Below are 22,447 nucleotides of genomic sequence, written 5' to 3'. Positions count from 1 at the left end.
AACCTTCTGTCTCACTGAGATTGCTGTCAGTGTCTCCTTAGAAGACTAACTTGTTGGTGCTCATATCTTATATTTAGTGTATCTAACAAGAATAATTACAGCACAACCCACACCACTATGTGTGTGTGCGTGTGTGTGTCTGTAAAATCATCTCTTCTGGAAATCATCTGCAGAAAAATTTCCATCTCATGTCTCGGGAAGTGTGGTGGAAAGATGGCCATTTACATTGCATTGAGCCCTGGAGTGGTAATTTTTTTAAGGTCTAGAGTTTTAGGATACCTCCTGCTTATACCTCCTACCTCATGAAGAATCAAAAAACCAACAAGCCCTCCTTCAACCTCTTTTTAAAGGCCACTGGTGATGGAGACAATAGAGGTTGATGACCAGATCCCGAATGACCACAACCACCCTCCTTGTGTATGAGGGTCTGCATGCTCTCCTCATTCATTGTGGCTGCTCCTGTAGGACAGAATCAGCCCAGAGGTTTCCAAACAAAAGGATGATTTCCAGATAATAAAAAAAGATCTCACTTGAGCCTTGAATGGTAGGAATGTTTGCTTTTTTTTATTCAGAAATTTATTTTAATTACATTATGTAATAATATCACAGTCTATTTTACAAGTTCAAGGAGCAAAGGGTACCAGGGATGATGTCTGAACCTGTTACGGATGGAATTAAAGAAACGAAAACGAAAACAGGGAGGGGAGCAAGGGTGTTAACTTAAGAACAAACAATGATGAACTAAGGTGATATGTACCACCTACCAAAAATGGGGTACTAAGGGATATACAAAGCATTTTGTTTTCTTTAAAAAAACTAAACATAATTTACAAATCTTGATCCTTCGTGCCCATTTGCTGGTCCTGTTGGGGTTTCTAACAGAGTCCTCCTCCCTCCCCTGTCCCCTGACTTTTGAGGGGATGGTGACCCATCTTGTGGCTCAACCAGGCCCTGCCAGGAGGAAGAGAGACTGAACGGATGGGCAAAGTTCACAACTTGCGCTGAGCTGTTGCCGCCTAAAGGAAGAGAGAGAGAAAGTCTTCCACTTGACACGGTTTTTGGGTGGGGTGGGGATTCGGCACCAGGAACCAGGTGTGTGTGGGGGGAACTAAACCAGGCCCAAGCTCCGTCTTGGCCTTCTCTCAAACGTAGAACAATCTTACTCTGGAAGTGCTTACGAGGAGGTCGTCGTCAAAAAACTTGGTTTCTATGATAACATTCCCGCTGCAGAAGGAGGAAAAGAAAGGAGGTCAGATAAAGACATGCAAGAAGCAAGAGGCTGACAGTCCAGGGTTATTTCTGCTGGCAGACAGTTGGCCAAGCATCCTCTGAAGATCATAGCTACCTGAGGGCCTCTCAGAAAGAATGGTGGCAGGTGGCACTTAAATATTTATATTTCCTGCCTCTCCCAAGGATCGAGGTGGGATTACATCAGTAAAAATGATACAATAATACAAAATAGATCAATAAAACACTAATACTGAATTAACCGACATTCCTATTAGTTCTCTAAAATGACAATTCATCAATAGCCAACAATCACAGTCAGGAGTGGAGCAATCGTCACAACCTTTATATGGAGTCCGGTGGATAAGCTCGCCGGAAGAGATCCGTTTTGAGTGCCTTCCTAAAGGCTTCTAAGGTAGTGATAAGACAATCTCTTCTGAGTTTAGACTCAGTGCTGGAGTGCATTCAGTGACCTACTGATGATATCCACAAAAATAAGAGTTCTTTAGCCTTGGTGTGAATATGTCAGGACACACTGAAGAGAGGAGGGGAATCTCTCGTTTTATTTGTTGCAACAAATTGGTGCCAGTGGTCTAGTGACTGGAAAGGCTAATAACAAAGGAAAAAAACAGACATCAAAGTATATATACCTTCCTATCACTAAGTGTCCTGTCTCTACATAGCTACGGTGTCACTAATGTTTCAGGTCACATTTCCGGAGCATGCGTACTATGCAGGTCACACACTTCTGCCCCTTACTGACACCTCAGCATTCTCTTGGCATCCTTGATAGTCCAACAACAGTGTCCAATAACAGTGGGCAGGTGGACCTATTCCTATTTCTGCTTTAGGGCTCATTGGGCTTTCCCCTCTCCTGTGACAACACATTTCCAGACTCCTTCACACAACTGTGGTGAGGACCACTAAGAGAATGGGCATGGCATGCTTTGAACACTATTTCAGAACTACACATTATTTTTAAAGTAACAAGTTTCTAGTCCTCATGGCTAGAGAAAAAACGCTAAAGAGACCAAACTCACCTACTGCATGAGTTTGGCGGCAAGCAAAGAGACTTGAAAGAGAGATCAGAGGAAGATTTCCAAAAGGCAGATGGGGGTCCTTAAATGTCCTGCAAAGCTGCAGCTCCTCCCTTATGAACTTAAACTAGGCAGAGACATGCAAATTGCATAACTGACTTAGGGTACACTACTTATCATTGGGATCCCTTGAACCAGAGAGCAGACATTGCTTCAAAGTTGATGGTGTCAGAGGTGCAGCCCACAACCCACCCTGTCCATCCTCCTTCAGGTTTCGGATAGCTCTGACCAAGGTCTATGCTCCCCAAGGATTCACATGCAGCAACTCACGTTAGAACATTAGCAGGCATCATCTGTGACTCGGGAGCAGCCTCTATCAAGGACTGCCAAGTGTTTGTGGAGTTGGGAATCACAAAGCCAAACTCAAAGAACCATTCTGAAAAAAGAGGAAGGGGAAGGAATGGTATTATAAATTATTTAGGTTGCTGAAAAAGTGGTTTTGCTTATTGTATTTGCTCTGAGATCTGTGGATAGATAATATAAAAATAAAATGAAAACACCACTTGCCCTGTCAATGCCCATGGAAACAAGAGACTGACTAGTTCCAATCTGTGTGCTAAAGCAGCTCTCCTGGCCCACAAATGCTTTCAGTAGTCCTGCTGAGAGCCAGCAAGGTGTAGTGGTTTGAATATTGGACTATGACTCCACAGACCAGGGTTCGATTCTCAGCTTGGCCATGAAACCCACTGGGTGACCTTGGGCTAGTCCCATGTTCTCCGCCTCAGGCTAAAGGAATGGCAAACCTTCTTTGAACAAGAAAACCCCATTAGGTTCACCTTAGGGTCAGCATAAGCCAGAAATGACATGAAGCCACACACCACCACCACCACCACCAATAGTCCTGCTTGACTATTCCTGAATTATTAGCTCTGACAATTTGCTCCTGACAGCCAAGAGATTTTGCCAACCAATGTACTTGTGATGGTCATTCTCATAAACTTTCTCTAAATATGCTGCCTACAGTACAGTGGGACCTTGGTATACCAAAATCCATGGATGCTCAAATCCCATTGTTCCCAATGATGGCACATGTATGCGACTGTGCCATCATTAGGGACAACAGGACAGGGACCAACCTGAAGTTCCTAATGGCGGTGTGGCCACATGCAAATGCCACCATTGGGGACAATGCGGGCTTGCCATCCGCAGATGCTGAAATCCATGGATGGAAAGTCTGTGCATAATGAGGCCCCACTGTAATCAACTTCCAGCCTTGCAAGGGGGCAGTAGTGAACACTTTGCACTCCATCACCACAGAGAGGAGGTGAGATCTTTAATTTCACAGAAAATGTTCACAATTATGTATTGAAAGAGCTACATGCAGAGATGCCAGTAAAATTCCTATGGCAATGCCATTCAGTTTTATTCAGCACTGGGTGGTCCTCAGCATCCATTGAAAGCCATGGATGAAACCTATTAATATCTGCATGCAAACAAGGGGTATAGTTCACCTGATCATTGGTTCAGGAGGGGCACAGCCATAGGTCTCCAGCCAACGGAGCATGTCTCACCCCCAGTCTCTGCTGTGACAAGCAAAATAGTGGCTGTGACCATGCATGGGAAGATGGGCCATTTGTACATTTTGTTCCTGGGCCCCCTAACACTAAACTATGCTCCAGTGCAAAACATCTGATCCACAACTGGTCAACTAGAATGAGATTGATGTGTCTCAAGTCCAACCAATTTGGAGAACAGCAGGTTGGGAGAGGTTGATACAGGAAAGGATAGGCAGGTATTTTGGTCTACTAAGTTGCAGCAAGAACATTTTGATCGTTGTAGAGAACCATGCAACCCATTCTCTCTTTCTCGTCCACCCTCCCCCTGCCCCCAGAATAGGACTGTACCTTCTAGACACTGTCCCTTGAAATACACTTTCTGTTCCAGACGGAATTTCTCCATCTGTTCTGTTGATGAAAAGTTCAGCTCCCGAGATACAGCCTTGCATTTCAAAATTTTCTTTGGGACACGAGCTAGTAGAAAGAGGAGGGGGGGGGAGAGAAAGATCATTATTCCAAGTGGCAAAACAAACCCTGTTGTTGTCGAAAACACTGAGTCCCAAGCACAGGCAAACACACAACTGCCGGATTTCTGCCCAAGCAAGTTTGGACTGGACTCTGTTCTCTTGGGGAAGGTAAGAAATTCTTCTAAATTAGCAAGGGAGGAAGCATATGGCAGCAGGAAGAAAAGCCACTCTGGTTCCTAGCCACCGATGTGCCCAAAGCATCTAAATACACATACATGCAGTCTGTGGATCAGTAACCAATGTGAGTGTCTGGATGATTTTCACTTTGGGCTTTAAACTACAACAAGGACAGGAAACTTTCCAATGTGGGCCCTCCCTCAATGGGTGCTGCCATCCCATTGTGGGTCTGCCACAAAGATTTCTGCTGCCACTTAAACTTGGCAACAGGTACCATGGTCTCTTATGGTGTAGGAGGGTGTCAGAATGTCTCTGCATCGCAGAGCCCTGCAGACAGGCTCTGAAAGGGAAGAAGGACAAAGATTTTTCATTAAGCTGTTGGATTTTGGTACTGGGCTTGCTCTGGCAGCTGCAACCAGGAAGCCCTGAAAAAAATCCTGGGATCGGGGCAGCCAAGAGTCTGAAACCTGTATGTTGCCCACCCCTATGATTTTGCCCATGGGGCTTTTATATGCAAAAACTGGAGCAGACTTTCACAGAAACCTGTTTGGTGGATAAGGCTGCAATTTCCCATTTAGTGCTCTTTTGGGAGGGCATCACAGGACTCTTTAACAAGGAGACCAGCAACCATGGTGAAGTTTCCGTGAACAGCACCAACATATGCTGTGGTTGTGGTATGTGCATCACTTAGCTGACCAGCATGTTCTGAAAGGAGTGGGTAGAAGTGACTTTGGGATCTAATTGTGGCTTGCTGGCTGGAATGTAACAAAAAACCAATGATCATAGTTGTTTAGCAGTATCAACAATAAAATGTCTTCTACACTAGATTACTACTACATTCTGAACTAGTTACCAGAACCTCTAAGCTGTAGTAACCCTGATGCAGATCTGAATATGAATTGACAAGAAGGAACGTGTCCAGAGGAGGGCAACTAAGGTAGTAAAAGATCTGGGAATCAAGCCCCATATGAAGACTTAGGGACTTGGGACATTATCACGTGAGTCACAATCACACCAATTAAAGAAAACACAAGTGTAGAGCAGCCATTATGGCACACCTTTGCAATCACATGACCTGGGCAGCAGCTGCTGCTATTGCATCCTCTTCCTGGCTTTGGACCTGTGGTCTATTCTATCTACAAACTGTGAATCTTCTCACCCTCCCAATCTTTTGAAATGCATAGCAGCTTCATGGCAAGCCATCCTGGTGGGAAAAGGCTCCCTGGAGGCAAAAGACAGGAAAACCACAAGGCTTAAAACTTACTCTTTTGTACTACAACATTCAAAGTCCCACAGCCAGCATGGCAGCTGCATTATAGGGAGCTGTACTTGCCCCCTAAGTATAGGTTGCTGAGCTATTGAAAACCCCTCCTAAGGATCACCTCAGCTTCTCCCTCATGAAACATATGTCCAAGTAGGAAAAGACCTTAGGAAACTTAGGGTCAACTAGGGGCATCACCAGATGACACGATAGGTGGGGTGACACCACTGTGCCCCAAAATCTGTCTTTGGGCAGAAATGGGCTGTGGCGTTCGTCTTTGTCTCTTTAAAGTGTTGGAGCCCAGTAGAAAAGATGGTATGAGTGGGATGAAGGTCAGTGGGAGGAGAAAAGAGAGGCCTTAGGATTTAAAAAATAATATTTTTTAAAAATTTCCTTAAAAAACATCACATCTTATCAAATTGTAACTTTGACCACATGAAACTATGTACATGTCAGTACATTTAGGCTATGCGTATGTTGTTGTAATTTAAAGTTGTAATTTTAATTTTAGTTGTTTATGTCATAACTGTTGCCTTTACATTCAGATATATATACACACACACACACACACACACACACACACACACATATATATATATATGAATTAAGATTTACAAGTAACATTAGTACAAAAAACATTACTAAGGCTATTAATATGGTGTGGTATGGAAGGAGTTTAATGGGGTAAGGGTGACACCATGAGTTATTGCACTGGGTGACACCAACCCTAGTGATGGCATTGGGCTCAACTTATGCAGATCTGAGGACTGAAGCTTTCCAGACTGTGCAGATATTGAAAAGAGAGGTGCCATATGGTCCTAAGAGAAATGTACATGTCATCTGCTGAAGGGGGAAACAGTAAAATGCCATGTCAGCCCAAACCTGCAAGTCAGAACACAAAATCACTGGCAGAAATTGCATGCCCCTCCAGATGTTGGAATGCAATTCCAACATGCTGAGCTGATGCAGCCAATGGGGAGAAACACTGGGAGCTGCAATCCCTCCTAGTCCAACAAGAGAACACTAAATGAATCATTTATGGGATGGTACGACAGCGTGGTACAGTGGTTTGAGTGCTGGATTATGACTCTGGAGACCAAGGTTCGATTCCCTGCTTGGCCATGAAATCCTCCTCTGAACAAATATTGCCAAGAAAAGCCTGCCTTAGGCTTGCTATAAGTTGGAAATGACTTGAAGACACACAACAGCAACAACAAAGTCAACAAGTATGCAAATCCCATTGATTCAACACATCTGCTCCAGCTGGGACCAGCAATTTGGATTTAAGTCAAAGCATTTTAAGTATTGTGCCCACAACAGACTAAGTTGGAGTCAACTGGATCCATATTATATGAACTCAAGGCTAGCATGTGTGCTTTTTAATGATCAGGTACCAGTGGGCATTACATCAGCTAAGAGTCTGACAACAGAAACGTGGACTGAAATTATCGTCACTGCTGAAGCTGTTCCATGGGGTTTAATGATGTTTTTAGCTTTTTAGCTAGGGCATAACTCATAAGGCATCCAACCCATGCATATTGTTAAGCAGGCTAGCACTGTGATTTTCTGCAAAAAGCATTGTGTGTGTGTGTGTGTGTGTGTATAAAAGACTAAGGGATCTGGAAAGCTAAAGTGGATGGGTGGGTGGGGGGAGGTAAAGCCAGATTAATGGCTTGTCAGAGCATTGCCTCCATCTGGCCGCACATTTCCAAACATACTTGCAAATATTCTTATGACGGCCAAAAGCCTAACGCATGCTACATAAAGGGGGGGGGGGGGGGGACAAAGCACTGGACAACCAGCAGAAGGAGCCAACTCTTCCTTATGCCTAGTAGTAAGCTTGCTAGGCACTGATTATATTTTAATAAAAATGACTGGGGAGTCCCTATAATTTACCAATGCACGCTAGGCTTAAAAGCAAGACAACATATCCCAGCTGAGAGCATGGGAAGGTTTTGGAGCACAGGCATATCTCAGCTAGCAAAGCCTCTAACAAAGCAGGCCCTTCTTACACCATTCAAATCTGCCACTTTCTTCTTGTCCTTTGCCTAGCTGAAAGCTTTTTAGCAGCATTGGCACTGGGAGGATGTTGAGGAAGGGCTAGACACAAACTTTCAGTGCTGAGCTGCAGCCTTATTTATTTGTTTATTTATTTATTTTGTAAGCTGCCTTTCTCCAAGAAGGGACCTAAGTTAACTCATAGGTAAAAAAAAATTCAAAAACATTACAATAAAACATAAAACATTTAAAATCATCTAAAAATGTATATTAGACGACATTAGCCAGACACAAGCTGTTGTGCTGGGAAAGAATGGGATTACTGACCCCAAACTGGAAATCATAAGAGCAGTGAAGGCTGGTGAAAGGAGGGAAAACACAGCAACCTCATTCTTGGATATATTTTGGAAGAAGCTACTTAGTGGTCTCTTGAAGGTTCAAAATGTGTTTTTTTCCCCTTACTTATGCAAGGCTTACCAGAGCTGTTTGTTTCATTTGTATCTTGTTCGGTTTTTGAAGAAAGGGTACATGTTGAACTGCTTTTCTTTTTTGTGGTATAGGAAACTCTCTCTATTTTTCCCATGTTATTTTTACCTCTGTTACCAAACTTTCTGTTAAAGAAGCAATGCCTAGGAACCCATCTACTTTATCAATTGACCTATACCTGTACAGCTCCCACAAATAAGGGTAAATGAATGATGTGGGACTCATCAGTTTTTCTTGGTCTGACCTACACTTCCCGTCAAATGAGTTAGCTCAAAATACACTGTCCTTCTCTCTTTGGTGGAAAGGCTGGGTACAAAGGCAATGCTTGCTTTGCTTGGGATCAGAACTAGAATGGATGCTAGTCAAAAATGCCCTCCCATTTTGGGCCTTCTGAAGTTAAAATGAGTGAGAATTGGTGTTTAAGAGATCAGGACTGTGCTCAGCTGGTTATAAAAGCCCTGGCTGCTCATTAAAAAGGGCTCATCAACAAGTCACCTGCCTTTTAAACTATCAGTTACTCAAGCAATTAAATGGAAACAAAACGTCGATACCAATTAAGATCGCAAAGAGCTAGGAGACGATGTAGTTTAATGAAGAAAAGCTATTCCTCATCATTAGAAGGCCATAATGAACGGTTTCTTTTCCATTTCCTCAGCTAAAGCTGGGGAGCTGCCTTGGTCCTCCATGACACCATGGAGAGCCAGCGCTCACCTTACTCCTCAGCATTTTTATTTTGCTTAAAATGCCCACCTTGCATCCCTGGGGTGCCTCCTTATTTTTGCCATCACAAGGCCATTTTAGGTTCTGAGAACCTGTCTTCCAGCCAGGAAGTAAACCCAAAGACAACTTCTGTTTATTTCTTTGTTGGGAAAAAGTTTCTCATGGGCCTAAAAAGGCCGCCGGGTGCCAAAATGTGGTAGAATTGCCCCCCTCCAATGCCCACTAGAGGCACGGGAAGATTTGTTTAGCAAAAATAAATGTATAATCTTAGAATCACAGAGTTGGAAGAGACCCCCAAGGGCCATCCAATTCAACCCCATTCTGGCCATGCAGGAAGACACCATAAAGCACTCTCTGGGACAGATGGCCATCTGGTCTGTTTAAAAAACTCCAAAGGAGGAGACACCACTCCACTCCAAAATACTTAACTCAACTAATTTGTGTTGTTGTAGTTATCTGCCTGCAAGTCGTTTCTGACTTATGGCAATTCTAAGGCGAACCAATCATGGAGTTTTCTTGGCAAGTTTCTTCAGAGCAAGTCTGCCACTGCCTTCCTCTAAGGCTGAGAGTGTTTCACCTGCCTGAGGTCACCCAGTGGGTTTGATGGCCGAGCCAGGAATCGAACCCTAGTCTTTAGAGTCGTAGTCCTACACTCAAACCACTATGCCACGCTGGCTCTCTAAACTAAACAAAACATTAAAAACAATTAGTTCCAAAAAACTAAGGGGTGTTGGAATCCAGAGGGACCCTTCCGGGCCAAGAAGGAAGGACAGAAGTCGATGCAATAGCCCTGGCTCCTTAACCTCTGCAGCGATCACTACTAACTAGGTTCTTGAGGTGATCTGTGAAGCAGCTACTGACCTTGGTTGCTGTTAACTCAAGCGAAGAAGTAATCTGGGGAGAGGGAGACCGTTGAATGTCCCGACCACCAGTTAAGAAACTGGAGCCCTTACCTGTGCACCATTTTCCCAGTTAACACAGCAGCATAAACTCAAATTCAGCATGAAAAGGTAAACCATGACCTTGACACCTAGCCTGGTCACTTGAACGTGGTCTTTGTCACACCTTGGAAACACTACTTGTTTGGACTCTCAGAATCCTCAGAGTTGAAGGAGATTTGTAGAGCAAAATGTAATTTTTTCCAAACTATTATCAGGAACCCAGCAATGAATTTGCTAAAGGAAAGCGAGCACATTTTAAAGTCTGATGTGAAACGGCTGGCTTTCTCTTCCAACCCTTCACTGGTTTTAGAAGGAAAAACGCCTTGCGGCTTTTGAGCACTTGCCAAGCTGACGTTAATGTTCAGAAAAAGACTGGGAGGCTGGAGCAAATCTCTACAAATAGAGGGCACAATGGCTGGTGATAGTTTAGCAAGGAAAAAGTAATGCAGGGAAAGGGATAGAACTGTACAAAACAATGCACAGTGTGAAGAAATGCATGGTGGGTTGTGGGGCATTTCCTCCCTCATTTGTAAGACTAGAAATAATGATGCGAGATTCACATGAAGGAGGGAAAGGGAGGCACACAGCACACTGGATAGGACAAGATACAATGACAGCCATCGATTTGTCTGACCTTTAGAAGCTGCAAAAAAATGCAACCCCTGAACAAGGACTCTTTCTTCAAAACAAGATGCAACAAAGAGCGTACCCTGTTTTGAAGCCAAGCCACGCTCTCAGAAGTGCAATTGGGCTTTAAAAGGCATTGTGCATTCCTTTGTGTCAAAGTGGAAGCCCTTGTTTTACAGCAGTGCTACAGAGCCACTGGATGCCAGCCCCTCTCAAGTTTTCAAGAAAGAATGAATGAACTGTAGCAATATAATACCAACATGGCACCAATCTCTAGCACACGTGGGAGAAATTGCCAGTCCATTACATATGCAATGTTTTAAAGGATTTGCCCCTTTTTTGCATTTTCTTTTAATTTTGTGGCTGGTTGACTAGAACCCACTGACATGCAATTTCTAACCACTCCTTCACCCAATGTGGACTATGGGACTAAAAAGGATGTCCACCCCAGTTGTTAGGCATGTGCCTTGTAAGACAGCAGTAAGATACAACTGCCTCCAGTTTGTGTAACAAGAAGTCTTACTGTATATATACTTGACTATACATCAACCTCATATATAAATTGGGGGCAAGTTTTGGGGCCAAAGAACTTGCAAAATTCCAGCAGGCATAACTATTTGTGCACATACTAAAGGCTGGATGGCTGAGAGAGTAGAAGGGGATCAAGTGCTTCTAGGGTAGATTAAACTCTTCCCTTTCACCATGCATTAAAATACAATACTTACATTGACCCGTAGCTAAGTTGACTCAGATTTTTGGGGTCAATTTTTAACCTAAATTTCCAGACTTATACATGAGTATATACAGTACTTTTCCAAGTCACGTGGAAGCCTTTCCAGGCAGGACAGACACACTTTGTGAAACATGCACAGAAATTCATAGAATCACAGAACCATAGAGTTAGAAGAGACCCCAAGGGCCATCCAGTCCAACCCCATTCTGCAAAGCATCCCCAACAGATGGACATCCAGCCTTTCTTTAAAAACCTCCAAAGGAGGTCTTGAAACCTCCTCATGTTGTTTTTCTCATGCTTTTTGTACAGGGCCAGATGACGCATTGGGAATTGGACATTGCATTGTCTTGGGGGAAGTGCCTGCCAGACATATACTGGTGGTGGTTCCTTTTTCCTCTTCTCTTCATTCATGCATCATACAGTGATCCTCTTCCATTTATTCATCCACGCATTTCTTTTACTCTCTCTTACACACACACACACACACAGTGCTTCATCCATCATCTCAAGGAGACAGTACACAACAGCCTTTCAATTTGCTGAGGCCATTTACGCTGACAAAATGTTTCACGTCACTTTTTTTATTCTGCTCTTTTTACTGATTACTATTTAACTGTTTATTCACTGTTTTAATGCTTTCTTTTCCACCTCACCATTCTGAACACGCTCCACCTCGCTTGATTTCAGAGGCCGGGCATGGAGAGTGTTTGGATAGGGGACTATTAGGAATCTCTAGGCAGGGCTGCGAAAGAATTCAGTCTGAGATCCCTTCTGGAAAGCCACTGCTGCTAATCAGTGTTGACAACAACACATTCCTCCATCAACTGAAACCCCTTCTCTAGCTTATGACAATTGATTTACCCACTAATGCATTGTATCAGCTACTTTGTATTTCTCTTTGGTGCTCACTTTTCTTTACTACTTTCACTAGTCCTATGTGCAGTACCATTATTCACTTGCATTCTGTTTAAAAGGCAAATTAAAAAAATTTTAAATTCAAAAATACTTGACAATACCTGTGTTCTAAGTTGGACCAATGCTCCAGCTGAGGATGTGGCAGCTTCCTATGTTGCTGCATGAATCATTCTAGAAATGGATTTTCCAAATGTGTTTCATGCATTCATTGAAGAACCTTGTCCCCACCCCACTCCGATGCCTTGGACTCAAGACACACAGTAAAACCCAACAGTACCTTCATGCTCAACTCCAGGGACGGAGAGGTCTTCTGTTCCTTGCCAGAGAATTTTTCCTGTTTCAGCATCTCGGAGATTCATCCAATTTCTGTTTGTGAGGCAATTAAGGAAAAAAGAAAGAAAGAAAAAAAGAACCCTACTTCTGAATTCAGTCCAGCATACCCAAATATAAATGCCCAAGGCCTCTGGCCATACAAAGAAGTACAACCCATCTAACTAAGGCTGGCATTCTGCTAGGGACATGCACACATGAGAGTATCCCTTATGTGTGCAGATGTCCTTTTGCAGGGGTTGGTATTCCCTTCCTCTTGCCAGAATGTCCAAAGACTCCCCACTTAATGAAAAACCCCTGAAGCCAGCACACTTCACAGTGACCAGGCACGATCATAGACGAGACTGACTATGTCCCCACAGCCAGATGTGAAGCGATGGCATTAGCACCAAGGCCCAAAACAGACGGGCCAAATAGATCAGCTTCTCGCTGGTCTGGGGCATGGTGTTTAGATGATGCACACACCTGCACTGGCTGGAAGCCACTCCAAGGATGCCTACAGCAGCTCAAAGCTGTTGGCAAAAAGAGCAGATTTAATCTGCTCCTGCTGGAGACCTGTTTGGGACTGCAGCTGCGGCCCACTTTGGGAGTGGGCTGTCTGGTTGCCATGATCCTGGAGCATTTGTCATCAGAGACTGCTCCTTCTGGGCTGTCTGCTTCGGCCCTGAGATCTGCCAAGGTGCCCCGGGGTCACAGCCCTGCTATAATCATTTTGCAGCTGGCTGCAGGGATGTAGCCAGCCACATCTCTGATCTTACTCTGTCCCCAAAAAGCAAAGAATTGGAGAGCTGCAGAGGATTTTCAGTAAGCTGAAGGGAGGGCATGCACTTCAGCCTAGCATGGGTCGACACATGTACATTTACACCATGCTGAGGAGATGTTAGATGATGCACCACCATATCTAGCGCTAATGAGGCATGAATATGGTTTGCACTTGTTACAGAGCCCAGATCTAATAGCCTGGCACTGACAATCCACAGAGAGGTCTCACTCTTAACCTGCAGCCCATTCACACTACTATCATTCCAGTTTAACTGTCAAGCCTGCATCCTATGTTTGCAGTTTGATGAGGCACTAGAGCTTTCTGGCTGACAATTCTGACAATGCTCTTCCCTAAACTACCAATTCTAGGATTCCACAGGTTGGAGTGCTGGCAATTAAAGTGGAATTGCAGCATTATAGTTTTTGTAGTGGGAAAAGGCCCCTGGTGTTTGAGTCTTTATGAACTGGAGAGAGCAGGCTCAAATTTGGACTGTTTCAAATACAGTGTGGGCTTTACCACCAAACTGGGGCCTTGTGCCCATGCCCATGGCTGCTTGTGAATTTTGGACAATCCTCAAACTATTCATTTACTTTAATTTAGAATCTAGCTTTCTCCCACTATGGGACACAAAGCAGCTGACAACAGAGATTAAAGCAAAACACAGCTAAAATCCAATAATAACATTTTTTTAAAAAGCCAAGCTAAAAGCAATTAAATAAACAATTCTAATAAAACAGCATGAATTTAAAACAATTTAAAAGCTCTATTGGTCAGCAATCCTCCCATCCCTTCAATTTTATGTGAGTGGCAATAGTATTTGTTACGTTTTTGGAAGAAGCAAAGTTCCTTTGTGCGAAGAAGCCTTATACCAAGCCCAACTAGAGAGTTACAGAATAGAGTCACAGACTCATAGAGTTGGAAGGGGCTCATCAGATCTCAGTGCAGGATTTCTAGTTAGGGCATCCCCAATAGCAGGTAGCTGTCCAGCCTCTTTTTGAAGATATCCAGAGCAGGCAACTGGTTCCATTGCCAAACAGCTCTGTCAAGAAATTCCTTCTAATGTTCAGTTGAAATCTACCCTCTAGTAACTTTCATTTTGAAGGGCACCTAGTGATGATGACTCTTCAAGCAGTTTTCCAACCAATTACAGAGCCATCTTTCTGTGTCCAATATCCATCCAACTAGCCCAATATGATTCAGCTTGGAAAAGTTGGGTTTTGGATTACAATTCTCAGAATTTCCCACCCTGCACTGAGGGATTCTGGAGCTATAAACCAAATAAGTAATTTTTCAAAGCTCTGAATCAATTTCAACTAGGTCTCCCTTCCCTTTCCCAAACCCCCAATTCTTTCAGCTAGAGACATCATGAAACAAATCTGCCCTCTTTTGTATGCAAAACTTTTTCCCCCTCATTCAACTGAACTATATTTAACCTCTCAGCTCCTTCTCCCAAAAGCTCAATGGAGAAAAACAATGGTTAGAGAAAGCGCAAGAGCCCCATGATGAAGAGCATCTCCATCGCAGAGCGAATTGCACAAGCAGCTCTCTTTCTTTGACAGAAATTTCTCCCACAAATTGCAACACACCTTGGGGGAGAAATATACAGGATTTGAAAAAAAGGAGGAGGAAAGTGCAGATTGCATACATACAACTGTCTGTCTGCAACCACTTGGAAAAGAAAGAAGAAATCTTGGAATGACAGAGAGAGCAGCTGCTCCCTTGAAGATCTAGTTAGCAGCTTATCTAACTGGGAGAAGGTTGGCTACCAGAACACGTTACGCCATGCAAAAACTAAGACATCCTGAACCAGATCCGAATGCGGTGTTATCTCCTAATGTGTTTAATTGGTTTAGTGATTCTTCTATCTGAGGAGAAGAAAGACTGCAGTTAAAAATAGAAAGATTCTTATCTGTAGAAGAACAGCAGAGACCTGCAGGCAGAATCCAGAGGGTGTTAAGTATCATTAAGTCACAGAAGCCACCTTAAGAAGGCCTGAACACCAGTGCTCTGTTTGAAAGATGTCTGTCAGAGGAGGATGTCAGCCACATCATGATGGAAAAGCAGCCCTTAACCAAGGAAAGCTTCTGGATGTCCATCAAATGTCAAGTTACCTCTAATTCTTCAAGTGCAAACTGATGGAACAGCAGGGAACACTCCTGCCTACCAAGTCAGCTTCACTGCAATCCCTTCAGGAGTCTAACATCTCCCTTGATTTGCAGATGGGATTCTTGACAAGTTTCACAACACACAGGCATGCATTCCTTCTTTATTTTTAAACATTTAGAACAGAGTGGGCAACTGCGCAGGAGGCAAGGACAGTTGCGTACCCAGTGATCTGCACCAATGCATTTTGGCTTCCCTAAAGTGATGCAATGTCACTTCTGGTCCTCATTTTGGCTGCTTTTTTAAGATTTAGTTTACACTGGGTGGGGGTTTGGCAGCTCAGAAGGTCAGGGAAGCAAATTCCTGTGATATGGGCCCATTTGGGGTGATTTTTGGACAAAAATCTCCTGAAATGTCAGCCCAGTGTAATCCCCAGATTTAAATATTTTTAATTTGGGATCTTAAGAGGCCGCACTTGGAGGCCCCCCAAGGGTCATGTGCACTTTCTGGGAAAATGCTTAACCTGCAGTGGAAATCATGTAGAGCTCCAGATGCTGTATTGTAACTCTCAGCATTCCTAATTACTGAATATGCTGGCCATAGGTGCTGGAAACTGCAGTCCAATGGCTACAGATCAGAGATTTGGCATTGCCTTCCCCTGAGGCTGAGAGCATGTGACTTGCCCAAGGTGACCCAGTGGGTTTCATGGCTGAGCTGGGAATCAAACCCTGATCTCCAGAGTCAGAGTCCAACATTCAAACCACTACACCACACTGGCTGCTGGCTTCACCCTTTCTCCCTTCAAAATCACCCTCCCCAAGCTGTTTCACATCTTATGAAAATGGAGGCAAGGACGTAACCTCTACTCCGTAAATGGAACAAGAACAAAACCAGAAGTGCTTGGTACCAACTTCAATTGATACGCCAACCGCGACCCTACCTCAACTGAAAGGACCTTGAAGCTGTAGTACACGCTCTGGTAATCTCTCGTTTTGATTTCTGCAATGCGCTCTACATGGGGCTACCTTTGTATCAAGTTCGGAAGCTTCAATTAAGTGTAAAACGCAGCAGCCAGGCTGGTCACTAACTCTTCGAGATTTGACCATATAACACCTATCTTGAAAGATCTACACTGGCTCCCAATTAGCTTCCAGGCACAGTACAAGGTGTTGGTCATTACCTTTAAAGCCCTAAATGGCTTGGGTCCGGGTTACTTACGGGAACGCATCTCCCTATATAATCCGCCCCGCACTCTTAGAACAAGTGGGAAGAATTTGTTAGAAATACCATCATCCAAACATGTTTCTACTTCCCTGAAGGCATTTAGTATAGCTGCCCCCAAACTTTGGAATGGACTCTCAGAAGAGAACCACCTTATTACATCTCTAGAAATCTTTAAGAAGGCGGTAAAGACAGAACTCTTTCGCCGTGCTTATCCTCCTGACCTCCTATGAAGATCATTAGTATGGAACGAGTCCAGCTGACCCCTTGATTGATGAATGCTACTGTTTTAGATTTGATGTTTTTTAGGTTTTATGTTTTTATTTTATTGTGGTTTTAATGTTGTTGTAATTTTAACTTTGTGATTTTAACCTTGTTGTAATCCCGCTTCGATCCATGGGGCGAGGCGGGAAGATAGAAATAAAAATTATTATTATTATTATTATTATTATTATTATTAAAACAGGCTATGGAAGGCAATTCTAAGCAGGGGTGCGGGAGAGGGCAAAAAATGAGCAGTCTCTTCCTCGCTTGTCCATCTGGCATTTGGACTGGACACAGCCTGCCCTGGATGTATTGGGTATTAGAAAATCCAAAGGAAGGAATCAAATGATTCTCCATAATATGAGCCCACATTTTCAGCAGCTACAGCTCAAATCTTTTAGCAAAACAATTCTATATACTGTATATGCTCATGTATAAGTCTAGAAATTTTAGTCCAAAAAGTGACCCCAAAAAACTGGGTAGACATCCATAGATCAATCTAAGTACTGTACTTTAGCTCTTATAAAAAAGGAACCATCCCCTGGTGAAAGAGAGAGACCTTAATCTCTCTACCTAAAAAAAGTACCATCCTCCTTTACTCTCTCATCCACCTTTAGGGTGAACAGAAATAGTCATGCCTGCCAGAATTTTGTAAGTTCCTTGGCATGATTTTTTTTTTTTTTTTTGCTTCATCCTTTTCATTCTTTTTTTTATTTTATTTATTTTTATTTTATTTATTTTATTCTTTGTTATATGCCCCTAAATTTAACCCTTGACTTATCCATGGGTTGTATCAAAATCCATAAGTTTGGCCCCCAAACCTGACCTTGTATAACCTCCTGTATAAGTTGACTTATTGTTAAGTATATACAATATGTCCACTCAGAAGCAGGTCCCACTGACTTCTATGGGAGGTACTACAGCTAGGAATTGCCATTTAAAATTCAGTTGGCCCTCTATATTTGTGGCTTTGACTTTCATGGATTTGATTATTTGCGGTTTTGATTAATATGTTTTCTCTAGGCATTTCTAGGTCATCCAGCACAACTCTACCAGCGGTTGACCATAGAGTTGTGCTGGAGATCCTAGAAGTTCCTAGAGAAAACACTTCTCTGGGCATTTGTAAGTCCTCCAGCATGATTCTATGATCAATTTCTGGAGGATGTTGACTACAGAGTTGCATTGTCCTAGAGGTTCCTAGAGAGGTGTTCTCTGATAAAAAGAATAGAAGCCCAACTGCCTGCCTGAAGAAGAAAAGCCCTCCCTTGTATTGTTTTTAAATGGTATGGGTGGGTTTTCGTATTGTTGGGCTATGTATTGGTTTGGATGGTGTTTTTGTAAACCGCTGTGATCTGCAAGGAATAGCGGTCTAGAAATAAAATTTCATTCATTCATTCATTTATTTGTGGTTTTTCAACATTCACAGGGGTCCTTCAACCATAACCCCAGCAAATGTGGAGGGACCACTGTATCTCTTTTCATTGTCCACAATGAACAGCAAAAGTCAAAATTAGAGAAGGCTGAGACTGGTAGGAAGTTGGAATTTGTAGGCTTACTATACTTATTCCTCTTACTCTTGAGATTTTGAAGGTTCAGTTTTTGTAACTGAGATTTTAATTTGAGAACCTTTGAATCAAGGTTGAAGCAGCTGGTGCTGACAAAACAACCGTGAGGACAGAGTCATCTGAAGATGGCACCATGGCATTAGGTACTGAACCATGATGGCAATTGAAATACCTGAAGTCAAAAGAAGCATCTTGAATGTTCCTGGGAAATTCTCAAACTGAAAACAAAGTAACCAGCTTGTGGGGATATCAAAAGACAAACAGGTTCTTTCAGAGGAGGAGACCCATACAAGCAGCAGACATACACCGAGTGAAAAGCCTGACAAATATGACAGGCATCCACTACCTGTTTCTTCTCTTCAACTGAAGATGATACATAGTGTGACCACGTGAGATTCAAGTTCTAGTCTCTGCTTGAGCCATTCAAGTTATTGGGTGACCTTTGGCCAATCACTTTCTAACCCTGACCTACCTCACAGGGTTGATGTGAAGATAAATTAAGGAGGAAGGCAAGACAACCCACCTCTGAAAAAATCTTGCCAAGAAAACCACATGATAGGGTGGTCATAAGTCAGAAACAACTTGAAGCCACACATTACCAGCCTTCCTTTCTTCATTCAACAGCTGAAAAGAGGCAAAGAAACAAATTAAACAACAAACTCTGAATGTTTAGGTCAACCAACTTTAAAGACTTTTCAGATTCATCGATTGGTCTTTGTTAACCAATTTGCTTTGTATTTCATCACTGATGCATCCACATTTGCCCTTTCTCCACATAACTCAAAGTGGCAGGTGCAGGAATGCCTGGATTCCTTTTTATTCGTGACGTGGAAAAGAGACAAAGTCTCGGGGTATTGGAAAAAGAAATTATTTTATTCTTGAAAACAGCCCAACATGTTTCAGCCTGGATTTTTTAAAATAGCTTTCTTCAAGGAAATATACAGCTTTATAAGTAACCAGCAGGGATTCTTTAAAAAAGTGTCTCCAAAGCTTATGCTTGGGAACTGAGAGTGAATTGACCAAAAGACATGAAGACGAACCATCATCCACACATTATCAGGTCTGATCCAGGCAAATAGTTCGACCAGTTACCAAAACAGTAACACAACTACTCAACAAAGCATGAAAACTTTCAGCTTAATGGTGCTTATTGGCAGAATAAAAGCGAATATTTCATGTGCTTTCTTTCGCCTTCTCTATTACTGAAACCTCTTAGAGGCCAAAACCTAAAGTGCTTTTAAAGGTAATATTGAAGAGCCTTGTGGCACCTTAAAGACTGACAAGTTTTATTTGACATGGCAGGCTGCAAATGGGCTGCAGTGCATAAAGGATGCCTCAAGTTTCTATATTATTTTCACTGCAAAAGACTTAAATACCTTGAAACTCCAGGATCTTGTAAGCATAGGAAATCATCACTCCAGCAACAACACATGCTTTGTACAAGTGACTTTCAGCAGAATTTTTAAAAGTTATTTTTGGACTACAACTTCCACGGTGACTAGGGGATTGTGGAAAGTAGAAGCTAAAGAGTAATTTTTCCAAGCTTTGCATTCAAGACATAGGGAAGGGCTTTTCAAAAGTATTTCCCAATGTAATATGGGGCTGGTTAGTTGTTTCTGAAAGGGGAAAAAAGCCTATAGTCCCCTTAAGTTCATAACAATAATTTTTAAATTGTTCTCTACTCCCAGGCCAGCATCAACAAATATGCCCACAAAACTATGCCAAACAAAAGCAGCAGCTTGCCATCCAATCCCTCAATTGGGCATTTTGATGGAACAAGAATTAATCCTCACACTCCTCAGACAACAGCAACAAAAATATAACATTTTGCACAGGTGGGGAAAGATAAAATTCATGTTTGTAAGAGCCCAGGTGACTGGATACTTGAGAATTTTGCATCATTAGACATTAAACATAGAAAGAATATGACATAAGACAACTTTCCAGTTCTTAAGCTTCATCCTCAGTTTTCAAACTGCCAGTGTCAGATTTTTAAACAAAGGCCCTAAAAAGCATTGAGCAACACATTCTAATTCCTTGGTGCCAGTGCCCTGTTTCCAGAGGTCTGGCTGTCAGCCTTGACTACACATCATCATCCAAAGTCATCATTATTTCCCAAGAGCTGAACTAAACCATTCCTTTCATCGTTTAGCACCCCCCCCCCCAAAAAAAAAGAAACCCTCACTAGTATACTCCTTCTTAAACACAAGAATAGCAAAAGAAGTCAGGTCTCCTTCTGGCTGTTTTGAATTTTGCAGCATTCCTCTCTGGAATGCCAGAGGGTTTTTCCAAGTCTGCATCCAATCCATTTGAGAAATTCAACATTCCTGGCATCAATGCACCAAATCAGAGACTCTGGCAGGGTTAGGAAACCAAGGGAATATTTTGCTGGGTAGCCAGCTGTGCAGCCAAGAAGAACAATTTAAGAATACTGCAGCAATGCTAGCAGGCTCTTGCCTGCCGCTTTCTGCCAGGTGAATACAAAGGCGACAGTTAAATCAAGAACAGAGGCTGCTCCCCAGCGAGCATCTCCTTAACAGCATTTGGTTGGCAAGGTCTGCTACTCTTCTCAGGGGCTGTTCACCTGGATGAGGAGGAGAGACAAAAAACGCTTTATTCCAGTGATGCTATTAGAAAGTGACATTCTGTCTTTGGCAGTGACATGTGCATATTTTGTAATGTGGTCTGAGAAGATGTGGTGTTGGATGTGTAGGAGAAAGAAATGTGGATGCCAGAACAGCAAGTTTTCAGCAAAAGGTTGCTGAACTTAACCCAGAGGATGAAAAAGCTGCTTTTTAGGATATCAGCTCCCAGAAGCCCGAGCAAGCAAGGCCAATGGCCACGCTGCTGGGGAATTCTGCAATTTATCATCCAAATTTTATCTTGCTTGGATATAGGTAGGCTTAGAAAGGTGAAGGCCTGGAGCAAAAACCCAAAAACCCAAGAGGAAAAACTCCCCCCTCCCACCACCCCGTTTTATCCCTAGTAAGAGGGTTGGAAAACATAATAGCCAGACTCTAAAAAACGAAATGAAAACAACAGTAAATTTAACAACAATCAACCTGGTTTAAACCAATCAATCCTGGTTTTCCCTCACCCAGGACTGGGAACTATTTTGCCAACTTCATGTTGCATGATCTTCAGTTGAAACACACTCTTTCATACTCACACACTTGTGGGGAAAGGAATATGAGCTAAGAGGTCATAAAATGGGAACAACAGCAATAGCAGAGCTCAAAATATTCAAAATAAGAACAGAATGACTCATTTGTAATATCAGTAGTTTATGATAATACTAGCTTTCTAGTTTCACTATGCTAATGATGATCAACAATTTAAACAGTTTAGGCTTTGTCAGACTGGGGGGAGGGGCTTCTTTTCAACCTAGAAGCATGATATTATCAAAATGTAATTAAAAGACAGTATCATCATCAAGTACTCCTTTTGAACAGGTCACTGTGAAATGCCATGAAAGGGACCCAATGTTTGCAGGGGTTTCCACCTTCAGCACCTCCATGTCACCAATTCAGCCTACCAACCAACATTTCCCACATCTGATGAAACAGACTTACATCTACCCTAGTGAACAACACAATAAATCTGCCTTTGAAGTGCCACAATTCTCCCTGATGTTTTATGAATAGGGAAGGTATTAGATAGATTCTTTGAGGAGGCAACAACTCCCAGTCTGTGATCGGAGAACCACTGGCATTCTCAGTATTGGTAGTTAAGAAAGAAAGAAAGAAAGCTTCTGTGAACTCTAACTTAGGGCTTTCTTTGGCTATGTCATCTGTCACACGGACATTTACTCCTGTCAGCCAGGACTAGGTTGGCAAATATCAGCCAGAGGACTTTTTCTTCAGCCGCCCCTAAACTGTGGAATGACCTGCTGGAAGAGATTTGACAGCTGAATGCGCTGTCCAAATTTAAAACAGCATTAAAGACCAGTCTCTTCCAGCAGGCTTATCCAGATGATTGTTAAACTGTGAATTTACATGATGAATTTTAAATGTGGATTGTTTTAACATGTGCATGTCTTATTTGTCCTTTTAAGCT

At 42.7% G+C, this 22,447-nt stretch overlaps 1 protein-coding gene across 1 annotated transcript in view; it reads right to left on the bottom strand.

The window, feature by feature from the left end:
- Positions 1-542: 542 nt before the first annotated feature.
- Positions 543-22,447, bottom strand: part of PDE6D (phosphodiesterase 6D) — a 42,130-nt gene continuing 20,225 nt past the window's right edge. Inside the window, exons 2-5 of the mRNA XM_089508608.1 lie at positions 12,423-12,511; positions 4,169-4,294; positions 2,595-2,700; positions 543-1,224 (exon numbers count right to left, since the gene is read on the bottom strand). Coding sequence (XP_089364734.1) covers positions 1,143-1,224; positions 2,595-2,700; positions 4,169-4,294; positions 12,423-12,511 — 403 coding nt within the window. The 3' untranslated portion in view covers positions 543-1,142. The remainder of the gene's footprint in view (positions 1,225-2,594; positions 2,701-4,168; positions 4,295-12,422; positions 12,512-22,447) is intronic.

Source organism: Sceloporus occidentalis, unplaced genomic scaffold (genome assembly GCF_023333645.1).
Source record: "Sceloporus occidentalis isolate IW3139 unplaced genomic scaffold, rSceOcc1.0.p SCAF_2, whole genome shotgun sequence".
Classification (NCBI taxonomy): Eukaryota; Metazoa; Chordata; class Lepidosauria; order Squamata; family Phrynosomatidae; genus Sceloporus; species Sceloporus occidentalis.
The sequence above is the reverse complement of the archived record's forward strand: the minus strand, read 5'-3'. Positions and strand labels throughout refer to the sequence as shown.